General features: G+C 38.3%; 1 protein-coding gene across 3 annotated transcripts in view; it reads left to right on the top strand.

The window, feature by feature from the left end:
• Positions 1–13,482, top strand: part of CCNY (cyclin Y) — a 119,264-nt gene extending 105,782 nt beyond the window's left edge. For all 3 annotated transcript variants that reach the window (XM_054273765.1, XM_054273767.1, XM_054273766.1), the window contains 3 exons: positions 2,505–2,671; positions 5,922–6,084; positions 11,879–13,482. In XM_054273765.1, coding sequence (XP_054129740.1) covers positions 2,505–2,671; positions 5,922–6,084; positions 11,879–11,995 — 447 coding nt within the window. In that variant the 3' untranslated portion in view covers positions 11,996–13,482. The remainder of the gene's footprint in view (positions 1–2,504; positions 2,672–5,921; positions 6,085–11,878) is intronic.
• Positions 13,483–14,477: the final 995 nt, after the last annotated feature.

The raw sequence follows: 14,477 nt of genomic DNA, 5'->3' as shown, positions 1-14,477 counted from the left end.
GGAGAGCTGGAAGAAAGACTGTCTGTGTGGCTGGGTGAGCTTGATTAAAAGTTGGATACTTACACTAATGTCTCCCAAAGGTACACTGATGATGTCACAAATCCTGGATTACAGTGAGTTCTAACACTGACTGAGGACCTTATTAAACTTTAACAAGTTTTTGCTGCAAGTAGTCTTGTTCTTTTTCTGTCTTCTCTTACTTAAAACCCAAGACTGAGTAAAGGAGGCCACAGCAAGTGAAAAAATAAATGCTCATTTAAGGCATGTTCAAGAAAGGAGTTGAAAGCTACACTAAGTGCCTTTCTAATGGAGAGCTGTTTATCATCCTGAGTTTTACTGGAGTATGATAAAGAACCTTGTTCCAGCAAGCAGTGTATCTGGAGTCAAGCCCAAATTATCACCAGGGAAGCAAGAGTGATTTTTCATAGCCTTCAACATGCTATTGGAAGATGCATCAGTATGGTAATGAAGTAGGTGTAGGAATAGAGTCTCATCAAACTCCTATTTAAATTTTAATTCTCATTTCTCAAGTACGTGCTGGTGGGAAAATAGTGGCAAGTTTATGCTGCCTTTTTACTGAGGTGTAATTTCATCTGCTGTGCAGATGGACCCTGACAGGCTTGAGAGGCTGGCCTGTGCAATACTCGGGAAGTTCACCAAGGCCAGCTGAAAGGTCCTGCGCGTGGGTCAGGGCAGTCCCAAGCACAAAATGCAGACTTGAGAGCAGCCCTGCCAAGGAGAACTTGGATGTGTTGGCTGGGAAGGGGCTGGATGTGTGCAGTGTGCTCTCACAGCCCACAGAGCCAAACGTGTCCTGGGCCGCATCCAAAGTGCTGTGGGCAGCAGGTGGAGGGAATCTGTCCTTCTGCTCTGTTCAGCTGGGTGCTGTATCCAGCTTTGGGCTCTCTGACATTAGAAGGGCATGGATCAGCTGGAGCAAGTCCAGAGGAGGGTGGTGAAGCTGGTCAGAGGGCTGGAGCACCTCTCCATGACAGGCTGAGAGAGCTGGAGCCTGAAGAAGAGAAGGTTCTGGGGGTGCCTTGCAGCAGCCTTCCAGTACTTGAAGAAGGCCTACAGAAAGGCTGGAGAGGAACATTTTATGAGGGTTTTTAGTAATAGAACAAGAACTATAAATGGCTTTAGCCTGAAGGAGGTTAGATTACATGTTAGGAAGAAATTCTTTACTATGAAGGACACTGAAACAGGTTGCCCAGAGAAATAGATACCCCATCCCTGGAAGTGTTCAAGGCCAGGCTGGATGGGACTCTGAGAACCTGTCTGGTGAAAGATGTTCCTGCCCATGACAGGGGAGTTGAAACTACATGGCTTTTAAAGGTCCTTCCAAGCCAAACCAATCTATGCTTCTATGTCTTTCCTTGCAATATAATTCTTACCTGTTTACATTTTCTTCTCTAAGTGCCTTTGAATTTCAGCCCCCACAAAATCCTTACTCAATTGTTTTTATCTTTCTAAGCTAGAAAGTTCTCTCTCTTTCTAAGCTAGAGCTGTACATTAGAAAGGATAGCTTTTTTGATTTTTGTATGCTCTGTCTACTACAGATGTGGAGTATTCATTCTAAATCTGCTAAAACTAGATGTGAAAAGTTGGGTTTTAAAAGGTTTGCATTAACAGTAGAGAGTCATATTCTGCATTGGTGTGAAGCAAGTTATCTGCTAATTTGAGTGGTATAATATTACAGCTTCCATATGCTCTCTGCTTATGAAGCTCCCAGTGCTAGTGTATTGCTTTAAAGAAGTTTTCTGCTTCCCAGGGATGACTCCAGGGAATGCTCTATTTTCATTATTTGAGGAGCAGTTTTGCTTGCAAAGTTGACAAATTGCCTTGTGTGATATAGAGTGTAAGGAGCTTGTTTACACAGGCTGTCTGGAAAAGACAGTGTTTCGCACCGAACCCCCAAGTAATGCAGACATCAGGGAGAGCCATGTGCCACCTTCTTACTGAGCTTTGTGTTTCTCCAGTCTCACCATAACAAATTTTGTACATCAAAGTCTTTTCAGAATGATCTGCTAAGTAAAAAGTCAAACTTCCATCTTCACTAATGGGCTTGACACATAATCTGGAATTTTGTTCTTAAATAACAGTGATTTGCCTTCCTTAAAAAGGAAAATATTTTTTAACAGTTAGTGATATTTTGTTTTACAGTATTATAAGATACCTTTAACGTTTTCTTCAGCTTTAGGATGGCAAGCAGGGGGAAATCACAGCTAAAGAAGAAATGGTGTATTTAGGAGTCGGATCTCTGACCACTTGAAATGGGTAATAGGATCAGAAGGCAAAGGCCAAGTGGATTTATCACATCTAGTTTTGAGCCTGGCATTAACATGCCATGTATTTGAAACTACAACTTTTATACTAAAATAATCTTCCTGAAAGCATTTTTGACAGCATACTGTTTTAGAATTGCTGGAATGCGAATAATTTTCTTTTTCATTTCTATTTAGTAGCAAAATAGATCAAGTCTTGATTTTGATGTGTTTCCACAGGTATATCTTGAAAGACTCTTAACTTATGCAGAGATAGATATCTGTCCAGCAAACTGGAAGCGAATAGTACTGGGGGCAATTCTACTGGCATCGAAAGTGTGGGATGACCAGGCAGTGTGGAACGTGGATTACTGCCAGATCCTGAAGGATATCACAGTGGAAGACATGTGAGTGAAGGTTGTTTATCTTTGTCAATGAATGCCAACATCTGTGTCTGTGAGGGGGGTGGGAAGTTCTTTCATAGATTGTGTGAAGTTGGTGTGCTTATGTTGTAACTAAACATGGTGAATGCTGATAGATGGCATGAGGTCAGCTTGACAGCTGCTTACATAGAAGACATGAATTATTTTTGTTTTCTGGTTGAAATGTGTTTTACCACTGGATATTCAGGTACAATAATGAAAACAGATCTACAGAATATTTAAATGTATGGTTTGATAAAATTCCCCACATCCAGTGAGCTTGCATGTATTCACTTCAGCATCATTTCCTGTCATGCTATTTCTCCATGCACAGAATGGACATGTAAGGCAGGAAAGGAAGTTATCTTAATGACCTTTAGGTGCTCACCCAGTTATTTATTGCCATTATTTAACATGGATGGTTTTGGATTTTGACAGTTTCTCCCCAGTATCCTGCTGTGTTAGTTTTCAAGATGTTAAAAATCAAAACAGAATGAGGTTTCCAAAATAAAAGAGAGATATAAGATGGACAAGACCCAAAATCAGGCCCTTCACATTTCTGTGTGCAATATTCCATGCAGAAGAATTTGCTAATGATTCCTTAACTGATTGAGTGGAATCTGAGTAATTTTACAAGGTACTTTTCCCCTTGTTCCTTTTCTCATGCTTTTTGAGCATTCAGTAGCAGTGGGGGTCTCCTTCCATTCACTTCTCCTGGGTGCTTTTAAAGTGTTCCTGAAGCCGGGACGAGAGCTGAAGTGCTGAACAGCTTGAAGCAGAGTCACAGGTTTGCCTGTGCCATATGGCAGTATTAATCGAGAATGGTTATAAATGTGAGGTTTGAAATGGATAATTCTCAGTGCTTTTCTTGAAGGTGGTGTGAAAGGAAACAAAAGAAGACGTTATTGTTTCTGACAAACACGTGATGGTGCTGCTGTTAGAAGCTGCACTTGAGCTGTGTAACACCAATACTCACACGGCAGACCTGTGCTCACATCAGCCTTTATCTGTACTGCACATTCCCTAAGCCAAACTGTGATGAGTCCTTGTCCCCAAGGATTTTTAGCTTCTTACCCTTTCCTTGAAAGATTTTAGGGTTCTCACAAACTGGAAACCCTGAAGCCTCTGGGGAGCCTGAGTTTTCTCTGTGTACTTGGTGATCTCCATGGGGTTTGTGTTTGGGGCTCTGTGTGAATCCTCTGGCAAAGATTCTGGTGCCTTTATTCCTGCTGTCAGTTTTCCAAATTTTATTTTCCTCCTATCTGCAATGTGGTGGATTTTTTTTTTATTATTATTTTTTACTTAGCTGGGAACACTACAGTATGATGATTTTCAAGTCTCTGTCTCTAAGCAAGACAGGGCCTTTCATTGTATTAGTAAGGCAGAAGATCTAAGATCAAAATCTTCAATTTGTGCGAATCACTCAGCATAAGTGTATCTTGCAAAACATCAAGCAAACCTTTCAGGGTTTTATAAATCAGTATCAGTGAACTGTGCCTAAAAATGGAGAGTGGAGAACTTGGGAGTACTGAAGTGCAGTGTGTACCTGTAGTCTTGTATGTGGCATTACATTGAATTTCTGAGGAGTGGCCCAGGAAAGCACATGCTAAAACAGTCTGAGGGAGGTGTATGGGGAAAGAAGGGTATGGTGGTTAGTTAAATTACATAAGTTCAGTAAGAAATATTTGTGTGGTTTTGTCCTTTCTGATCTGTAGCTAGTCTACTGATCCAACTTTGAGATCCTGGAGATGGGGATAATAAGAAACTGAGGCTGTATATATGAGATATTTGAGGGTACTCTTCAAATGGGGTACGGCCAATGTCTTCTGCCAGTAAAACAGGCTTTATATTATCAATTAATGTAACTTTAGGCTTATCTTGCAGAATGTATAACCTTGGCAGTATAAAAGCACATGTAAGGGTAATATTTTGTTTCTATTTATAGACATTTTTTCTTGGATTTTTAAGTTGGAATCTTCAACAATGTGAATTTAAGCCAAAGACCCCATATCCAGCTTTTAGTTAGTCTTTTAGTATTAATTAGTATTTATCATTATATAAATATAGAATTTTGGTACAGAGAGTGAGGATAAAGAAGGACAATGCTTATGACGTAAGAATTATTTAAGGGTAAAGAGTGAGAAGGAGAATAATAATTCAGTGTTAAAAAACTACAGCACCAGTACTTTTTATCTTCAGATCCTTCCTCTTCTACTGCCAACTGTGCAACTTGTATTTCATATTTCTTGCATATTTGCACAGCAGTCAAAATGTAACCTAAAGACAGTATAATCATCAGTCAATGCCCACTGGTAGCACAGCAGTGCAGTCTGTGGGCTTTTTAGCAAACATTGATAGCTTTCACCAGCCATTTATTTTTTTTTATTTCTCATATCTTGAAATCATTGTTTTGAATGTATCATATATCCCTGATTAAGTATTAAGTAGGATATCCAAACAATTTATGGAAATATCCAGTCTTTTATTTTGTTAGTTGGCTTATTTCTCAATGTAGTTTTTAATGTATTGGTGTAGGTAATAATGTTTTTGTATACCAAAGTTTTACAGGGTAGGAGCCCAAACAGGAGCTCTGTTCCTATCAGATATTTTGACAAATATTTTCCTTTAGATGCTGGAAAACATGTGATCACCACTGTGAATTTTGGTTGCCACGTCTAAGGGAAAAATTGTTTTATTCTGTTCATAAAGAGAGTATGATGAAAAATTCAGGTTTCCCATGACTAATTCTAAATGATTGATTATGAAGAGCTGCAGGAAGTAAATATGTTCTTCAGTAATTTATGTGTTAGACTAATTTGCAGCATTTATGAGAGGAGCCTGACAAATTTAGGACAAATTTGTGTGTGTGTTGTTGTGGCATAGCTGTGTGTGCAGACCCACCTAGTGGAGGTAAAGCAGAAACTGCAAGAAATTTTTTTCCCTGCAGGTTTTCTTTCCAAAACTGTGTTAGCTAAACTGATAAAGGTGCCCTTTCACTAGCAAAACTTTGTCTGGATTTGATTGGCATTGCAGTAGCAGCTGCAAGGTGCAGCATCTCTCATATTCCTCATTGGTGTGATAGAACTTGGTAGAGAAGGTCAAACCTTAGGCTGGGATAATTGCGGATAGCAAGAATAAAAAATGAACTTGGTTTGTACCATTTGCAATTGAAAGTAAAATCACATTCAGAATGCACAGTCTGAAATATGTTTCCATGTTTATCTTCTTTCCACAGGAATGAGCTGGAACGCCAGTTTCTTGAGCTGTTACAGTTCAATATTAATGTTCCCTCCAGTGTTTATGCCAAGTATTATTTTGATTTGCGATCCCTGGCAGAAGCGAATAACCTGAGCTTTCCCTTGGAGCCCCTCAGCAGGGACAGGGCATATAAACTTGAGGTAAGGCTTTTTAGATTGCTCAGTGTTAAATGTATAGGGGGAGTGGGAGTTTCTGTCCTGTTTCTCCCTTCTCCCATCTCTTCCTAGATACTCCCATGAGATATCAGAATAGCATAAGCCTGATTTTCATTATGGTTTTGTTTATGCTTTGAGTATTCATGGCTGTGGGGACAGCTTTTAGACCCAGTTTGCTTCATACCTTACCTTGCTTTCCATTTCTTTTCAGTTGCAGTTGTCTGTATTGGCCTTGTGAAAGTACCCACAAGTTTTATAATTATTGTATTCACAGTCTAGTGTTGCTTGTTCATTTGGTTTCTTAAAACTGATTACCCACCTTAAATGACAGAATATTAACAACCATTGCTGATAATAGCTGTTCCATGTTCTTCTTCTGCAAGTGCTCAGTTTCATGTGGGTCCAAGTTTATCTCCCATGATAAACTGATTATCCACCTTAAATGGAGTGGATAAGTAAAGGGAGAACAGAAATGAGCACATGCCTTCAGTGAATAAGTCATGGATGCTTATGAGATGTGGATATCCCATATGCCAGAAGCACTGTTGGATGGTCTGGACCTGTGAAATGCTGGGCACTGTGAATACCACAGACACAGGAGGAATTGAAATTACCAGCTAATTGTGGGCTCTTTGCAAGACTGCAACATATTTTTCCTCATTTTTGGGGTATGATTTTTTAAATATGGGCATTACTGCACTGGGTGTACATTTTGTTAGCCATTTTGACAATTTTCATTAAATGCTGGCTGCTTTTAACAGTACACATCTTTAATTACATAACGTCTCTGCATTGAGGGTTGTTTGCCTGTGGGTTAGACTGAGCTTTGCGTGTTCTGAAATTCCTAGTGCTCCTGTGGAGCAGGCAGGCAGTTCTGTGCACGTTTTTGTGGAGGGAAATGGTGTGTGGGAGAGTTAATTGACTTGTTTGTGACTGTAATGGGAGCTAGAAGTGGTGGAGAAAGAATCAAAGAAAATTTCACTTATTTCCCATTCTTTCTAAATATTCTTCCTAAATTGCACAGGTAGCTTCAATAAGAATGTCATTCTCTGTGTGGAGTGTGATCTAAATCTGCATCAGATTTTGTTTCTATTAAAGAGAATATTAAAAAAAATTTATTTGGATTGTAATCTTACTTGAAAAGAGGTGTTTTACTGAGTTAGGGGAGTCTTGATAGTAAGTGCTATTACATGTATCAAAATTAAATTAATTGCTTTTTGATTTAGCCCACAGTTTCTTAAAACTGTCCATCTATATCACACACAATGTATAACAGCATGTTACAAATGAATGCAACAATGATGCTCCTAAAACCTTAGTAGGAAAAAAAAATGGGAAATTATGGTAAATAGACAGAGAATACTGGTAATTCTTCTGTACTAGCTAAAGAAAGGGCATATTTAAAAAGAACTAATGGAATATTTTTTCAATAAAATCTGTATTATTAAAAACTTCCCCATTGGGCATGCTTTGAGCTGCCAGCAGAAGTTGGCTGTAAATAACCCTGTCAGCCAGGGGATGTCTTCAGGGTAGAGGAGGAGTATCTGCTGTGAACCAGTTTGGTCTGCCACCTCCTTGCCTCTCTGTTCTGTGGCCAGAAGGAAGGGAACTGCCTTGTTCCCTGGCAGTACATGGTTGTCATTAGTGTGCCCTTGAAACTACTTGACAGCATAATTTATAGCCCAGTTCCCTGAGCACAGTGAAGCATTTCGCTTGCCAAGAGTCATCAAAATGCGTTTGCAGCACTTCTGTAGTCTCTTGTGTGCTGTTCAGACCAGAGTTCTCTGTTTTAAAACAGTTGCCTGGATTGTCAGGTGGAGTAGATGTAGTACCACACAGACTGTGATATTTTTGATACTGAGAGAAGAGCTGCAGTCTGTGATGAAAGACAACAGCCTCACAGCACATGCATTCATGCAGGGGAAGGATTTGCCTTGTGTGATAAACTAGAGAGACCTTGCTCAGTCCTAAGATTAAAGCAACTTATGGCATTTGAGATCACAAAAGTTGTTGTGTGGAAAAATAGTTGTATTATAAAATATTTTTGCTATTTTTGCATTTTAAATTTATTTTTTATATCTAAAGCAGAAGCATTAGATCTGATGTGGCATAATCTGCATTGTGATTTCTGCAAATATCATGAAGCTGACGTGACCACGATGATGAAAAAAGACCCTAAAATGACCTAAAAGGATGAGGCTAGTAAGAAATGTACCTCATCACAGGGAAGTGCTGGACAAGATCCATCAGGATAGAGGTGTTACAAGAGATTGCAGTACTTGTTAAACATTACATCACTTTCTCCAGCATCTGCAGTGGATGTTTTATCTTACGTCATCTTCTCAGAATTGACACTTAAAAAGCAGCTTTGTCTTTTAAATGACAAAATGAAAGTAATTTTTTTTTTCTTTTTACTTTTTAAATATCTGTGGACTGAAGTGTCCTGGATTTGTTATACCAGTCCACCTAGTAGCCAGAAACCATTTTTATGAATCCTCTTGTTTTTTTTTTTTTCTCCTGTTCAATGGAATCAGGCAGGTTAAAAATGGCAAATAAACTTTCATTAGATCATCCAGTCTGTCCACCTGCCAATGCTGTTTGTTCCAAACAGCATATGTTATAGTGTGTTTTGTTCTTCCTTTTAATTATGTCAAATGTCAAGGCGTTCTTTGCTTTTCCTGAAACCTGTTTTCTAATATGGGAGAATTTTTTTTCTGCCAAGAAGATTGTTGAGTGTCCAGCCTTAATCTGTTATTTCGTCATTTCCTACTCTTGCACCTGGTTTTTCTGCCATCTACTGAGCTAAATATGAGTCAAATTCTCCTCTTTAGGTCAAGTAGACAAAACGTGTCTGTCCTATTGCTGCTTGTGATCTTAGCACTGTGCTTGTTCCAAGGTTAGATTTTGTAAGAGCATTCATTAGTGCACTCCCAGTTTCACTGATGCTGTCTGAGATCTTTATTGTTGGGATGGTACTTGAGCACATAGTTCAAACCCTTTGAAATATGTGCTGTTTTCTTGACCCTAAAGAGATACAGTCCCATAGATCAAACAGACAAAACCAGGAGGAAAATACGTAAGTTACAGAGAAGTGTCTGTATATCTCTTCAGCTTTCCACTGTCAGAGGAACTTGATTGCAGTTGTATGATCAGAACCCTCAAAGCCAGGAGGAAAAGGGAGAGCAAAACAGAGCAAAACTCACCTTTTTGGGTCTTAGGAGTAACCAGTTGTGCTTTTCTCGTGCTTTATAAATTAAGGAGAACTACCTGCTGTTTGTCCCTGCTCAGTTTCCTCTGGTTAGTCAGTTTTTGGAGGGTGTGCAGCACTCGCAGTCTGTGCTTTTGTGCATTCCTGAGAGTGAGCCCATAACCAGGTGTGCTGCTTTCCTGCCCTGCACAAATGTGCATGCAGCCAAAATTTGTACTGCTGCTTCTACTATTACTACTACTACTGCTGCTGCTGCTACTACAGCCATTCTCCAGCCTTCTTTCTCCTTACTTGTCCCCTCTTCCAGTGATAGAATCTCTAGGAGAGTCATACAACTAGCAGAGGAACTGACCTGAGTTCTGTATGCATGGGTATAATGGAAGAATAGATATGTGTATGCATTCTAGCTGAATACATACGTTACAGCCAAGTCCAAAAAAAATCACATGATGAATTAGTGTTGCTGGATTTTAAGATTGTTTTGATTTGAGATGAAAAGTGGTCCCTTGCAACTGTCAAAAATTGGTTTCTTTTTCTAGCAATAAAAGCAACAGAATTATCAGATAGGTGATTATAGCTATTTTGATTTATTTTAACTGAAGGACAATAATAAATATTTACCATTTTCTGCTCTTTTTGTTTCCCCATATGTTGTACTCAAGTTGACTAACTACCTTGCCAAGTATGCTCCAAATGTTGATTTTATAACTTACTTGCAGATGAAGAGGCATCTTTAGATACTGAACTGCTTTAAATGGCAGTGTGTTTCTTATCCATATGATTCATCAGCATAGCCTAGAGATGCCAAATATTAAGTGCCACTTCCAAGCAACAATTCATTTTGTCTGACCAAGTGCCAGAACAGAAATTTTCCTGTGTCACACAGGCAATTTTGAAGTGATTACCTTCTGTGACTGTTTGATGCCTAAGGTAATAGTCTGATTTGGCAGCTGAAAGAAGCTGAGCTCACCTAAGTACACCTCTTTGTCATGCCATGCCTTGGCACATGATTTCATGGATAAACATTTTTAACCCATTGAATTGCATCAACTCTCTTAGTCCATCAAGTTCCTGGTTAAATTAAATAAGATTTTATTAAGCAGTTTTAAGTGAATGAAGTTACAGTCTAAGAAGTAATATGAGAATACCTTTGTTTTATTCTGTTGTTCTCTTCGTGTGCACCATGAAGGAAAACTGCATTCAAGAGTAGTCTTAACAAAACTGTCCAGTTTTCAACTAAAAAGTAGCAGCTGTTCTCTTGGTGGTGGTAGGTTTTATGTTGTTTTGTGGTTTGGGTTTGTTTTGTTTTGTTTTTCTAATTTAATGTTTTGTGGCTGGCTTGGCCAGAGCATTAGGTGAATGTGCTCTCAGATGTATGAGTTGTGTACTTCTGCCATACCTGTCCCTGGTCTTTGCAGGACTATTCAAATTAAAGGACTCTTCACTGCTACAACTTGCTGTGCTATAGAAGTAAAGATCAAGAGAGAAAATTGATGATCCATGGAGTCAGGATGTTAAATTATTTGTAATGCCTTGTGTTATAATCAAACACTTCTACTGGGTTTGTTTGTACAGTACTCTTTATTAAACATTTTATCTTAAGGCATAACTTGAAAGCATTCCTGAGTAAATAAAAAATGCGGCGTTAGGTTTGTCGTATTTTTGAATTTGACCTTGACTCTCCTTGCAGTGAGCTTTCTCTGCAGCTCTGCAGTTTGATTGCCAGAGTTAACATCCCTACTGATGCCAACCACAGCTTGTCCCAGCCATATGAACTCTAATAGACAGGCTATTTTAGGGAACAGTAAATTCATGTGTGTGAGGTCCATAATAAATACTATTTTTAAACTTGGCTAAAAACAATAGAAGAAACATCAAACATTAACTCCAGTATAGCATAAAAGGAGTTGACATTTGAATAATGTTTGTCTCTCTCTTCAAAAGGTTTAAAAATGACTATGTATTTATAATGAATTAAATTATTCTGAATATGAGTTTCATTTCCCTATATATATGGAATTATATAAGATAGCCTGGTCACTTAAAAATTATCATCTGCTTCTGAAATGTGAGTTAACATCAGCTTGGGAGGCAAAGCAGAGTGAGTGTTCTGCAAGACCCTTTCTCAAAAGAGAAAAATATAATACGAGATTTTTAGGAAATAAAAAATTTAAGGGCCCCACGATTTTTAAATTCTCCAAATACACTTACGGTTTCTATAGTTGTTAAGTTTTCCACGAGTTTTGATTTATGAAGGATGATACATCAGTTTAGGTTGTAGAAATGGATAAGCATTGTCAGCTGCCTCAGTGAGGTTTGTGATGGTTCACCTGCAGAGACAAGGCTTCGGGTCTGCTGGGTCCTTCTGAAGCTGCCACGTGGGGCAATGCAAGCCTTCCTTCCAAGACAAATGAGATGAAAACTAGGATTTGAGGAGAATGTCTTCATGTGTTTTGCTTAATGATGTAACTTTTGTAATTTCACCTATGTGAAGAAATCTGCATCTGGTGTTGCTTTAGCTGTACAGCTGTGGGCAATGCCATTGAGGGTTTTTCATCTTTTGTCTTGCAGGCCATTTCTCGCCTATGTGAAGATAAATACAAGGACTTCAGGAAAGCTGCAAAGAAGCGGTCGGTCAGTGCTGACAATCTGACTGTGGTTAGATGGTCCCCTGCAATTATCTCCTAACAGAGGAGACTGGAATATTCCTACGGACCTACTGTTTCATCCATCCATTTTTTTCAGAGTGGGCTGGGGGCGGGGGGATAAAGAAAAAAAGACTTTTGATTTTTTTATTTTTAAATCTGTCAAGCTGCCTTTACAGTGCCTCCCCATTGTGTAGCACACGAGTGAAATGCCTAACGGAAGGAGAAATGCAGAAATTGGTGTTCGGGAGAGAAGATCGGCAACAATTATTTTCTCACTTCCACTAACAGCTTTACACTTTTATGAGGAAACAGCAAATCAGGTGCTTGGAAGAAGAAACAAAAAAAAAAATGAAGTAGAGGCAGAAAAATATTAAAGAACTCTGCCATTTTCTATTATATTGTACTCATGAAGGGAAATGGCAGCATGAAAAAAAAAACATGTAGTCAGATGACTGTGCACTAGAGGAATGACATTGGGAGAGTTCCATCTTAAAGGTTTCTCTTAATATCTTTTTGTTGTTGTTGTTGTTGGGTTTTTTTGCATTCCTCATTGCTGCTTCCCAGGATAAATTCTTCCCCTTGCACAGCAGGAAATAAAAAAAATCTGTATTTACAGTAGCACAAGCCCCTGAATAAATAGTGTTGGGTTTTTTCACTGCACTTTTCTCTGTAACCTGTCTTATTAGCATTATTCTTCTTAATTCTTATGCATATGTTACATATGTTTCTTGTATGCCTTTTATTGTATTTCAAAAGAGAGAACTTGACCATAGTGCTGAACCAAAAGTGTGTACAGGGATCAGAAGATCTTCGTAATTTCATGATGTGTTTTATTTATAGTATACTTGGGTGCTTGTGCCTTCCTGAGTTCTTGGAATCATTTATTTTTCCTTAATATAAAGATACAGTTGTTAAAGTCTTGAGATGATGATGATAAGACTTGGGCCAAATCTCTGAAATTTGCAACAGATCTTGTGATCCTTTTTGCAGATTTTCATAGCATTAGAAGTTTAGCAGAATTCATCCATTTTGAAGGAGATTTTTTTTTTTTTTTGTGACCTGACAAGTTCATTCCTTCACCTCCAGTTCCATTGTTGCAAGCAATATTCTCAATTTTTATATGTTTACTTTAAATCAAAGTGAGTCTGTTTGTATAAAATAAAAAATAATAAAAAAATTGTTCCAACGAGAAGGCCTCTAGAAGAGCAGAATGGAAATCTTAATGAGGTATCTGTCACAAGGAGATTTGATTTGGAAGCTAAATACAAACCCTCATGTTTTTCAGTGTAGGTGCTTATAGAAGTTAAAAGTAACTGAACTGTGAATATAATTTCCAACTCGGTTTATTGAACTCCTCTGTTGTTATTATTATTTCGCTCTTACTGTGGCTGTTCCCCCCCTTGGCAATTGTAAGAACCTTTATACAAAATAACTTGTCAGTATAAGGATATTTGCTTCATAACACCACAGGGTGATTTTTTTCCCCCAGTTGTTTTTTTTTTTTTTTTTTTGTTTTGTTTTGGTTTTGGTTTTTTTGCGCAGTTTAGAAAGATACAGCTGAAAGCTCTCAGTGTCCTTGTGACTGTCGCTGAAGGGAATGGCAGCAGATGTCCCTGATTTGTGCACTACTGTTGTAACCCACAAAGATTCCATGTTTGTTTTGTTAAGCCCTATGGGCTTGTAGCTACCTGGGGGCCCAGAGATGCACACCTGGCTCCCAGAGCGATGCTGATCCGGGGCCTCCGGGCAAGGAGGCACCCACAGGATCACAGCAGAGAAACCAAACAGCTTCCTGTCAGCTTTCCAATGGGATTTGTGTAGTTTGAGACATGAAGGCTTTGTCCATAAATTCTCCTGATGTTCTTTAGGCCTTTAAAATAATCTAATTCTCATCACTTCTTGTTGTGCCAATGCATCAGAACTGTGAGTATCCCAAGTCCATTTTTCCCTTGAACATGGAATGTAAGGCAAGTGTTTATAACAAATTACAGCATTTGAAACCTCTTTACAGATAGTATCAAAAGGAACATTTTCAGAGCATTTGAAATTCATCCTTTATAAGCATAAATTTAGGCTTTAAAATATGTAAAATATTTTGATTTATCAACACTTTGTTAAACTATTTTCCATTTAACTTGATATCAGGAATATTGGTTTTATCCATTTCTGGGTGATAGAGATATGAACTTTGGATTATGTAAAGATATCAATGCATCTACTATAATTTTTGTGAAGTTTATTAAACTACTTTAAAGATTGTATAGTCTATTTATTGTATGTATGTACATACAGTCTGATACTTTAAAAAGTGGATTCCGTAAAACCTGGCTCAGTCTTGTTTAGACTATTGAATATCGTTTTAGCCTTGTGCACTGGACTCTACCTCTGTATAGGAGAATTTTCCATATTCTTAATTAGTACTGATTCTGTGATTAACTTGGTTATGTTTCTTGCACTAAGAATTAAAAAAAAATCTGCTGTAAGTGTGGATTTTTTCTTTAGTTTTACCATATGAATCCTCT

Source organism: Melozone crissalis, unplaced genomic scaffold (assembly GCF_028551555.1).
Source record: "Melozone crissalis strain CALT ecotype California unplaced genomic scaffold, PUWL_Pcris_2 ptg000016l_1, whole genome shotgun sequence".
In the NCBI taxonomy this organism is placed as follows: domain Eukaryota; kingdom Metazoa; phylum Chordata; class Aves; order Passeriformes; family Passerellidae; genus Melozone; species Melozone crissalis.
Note: the sequence above shows the minus strand (reverse complement) of the source record. Positions and strands in the feature narration are given on the sequence as shown.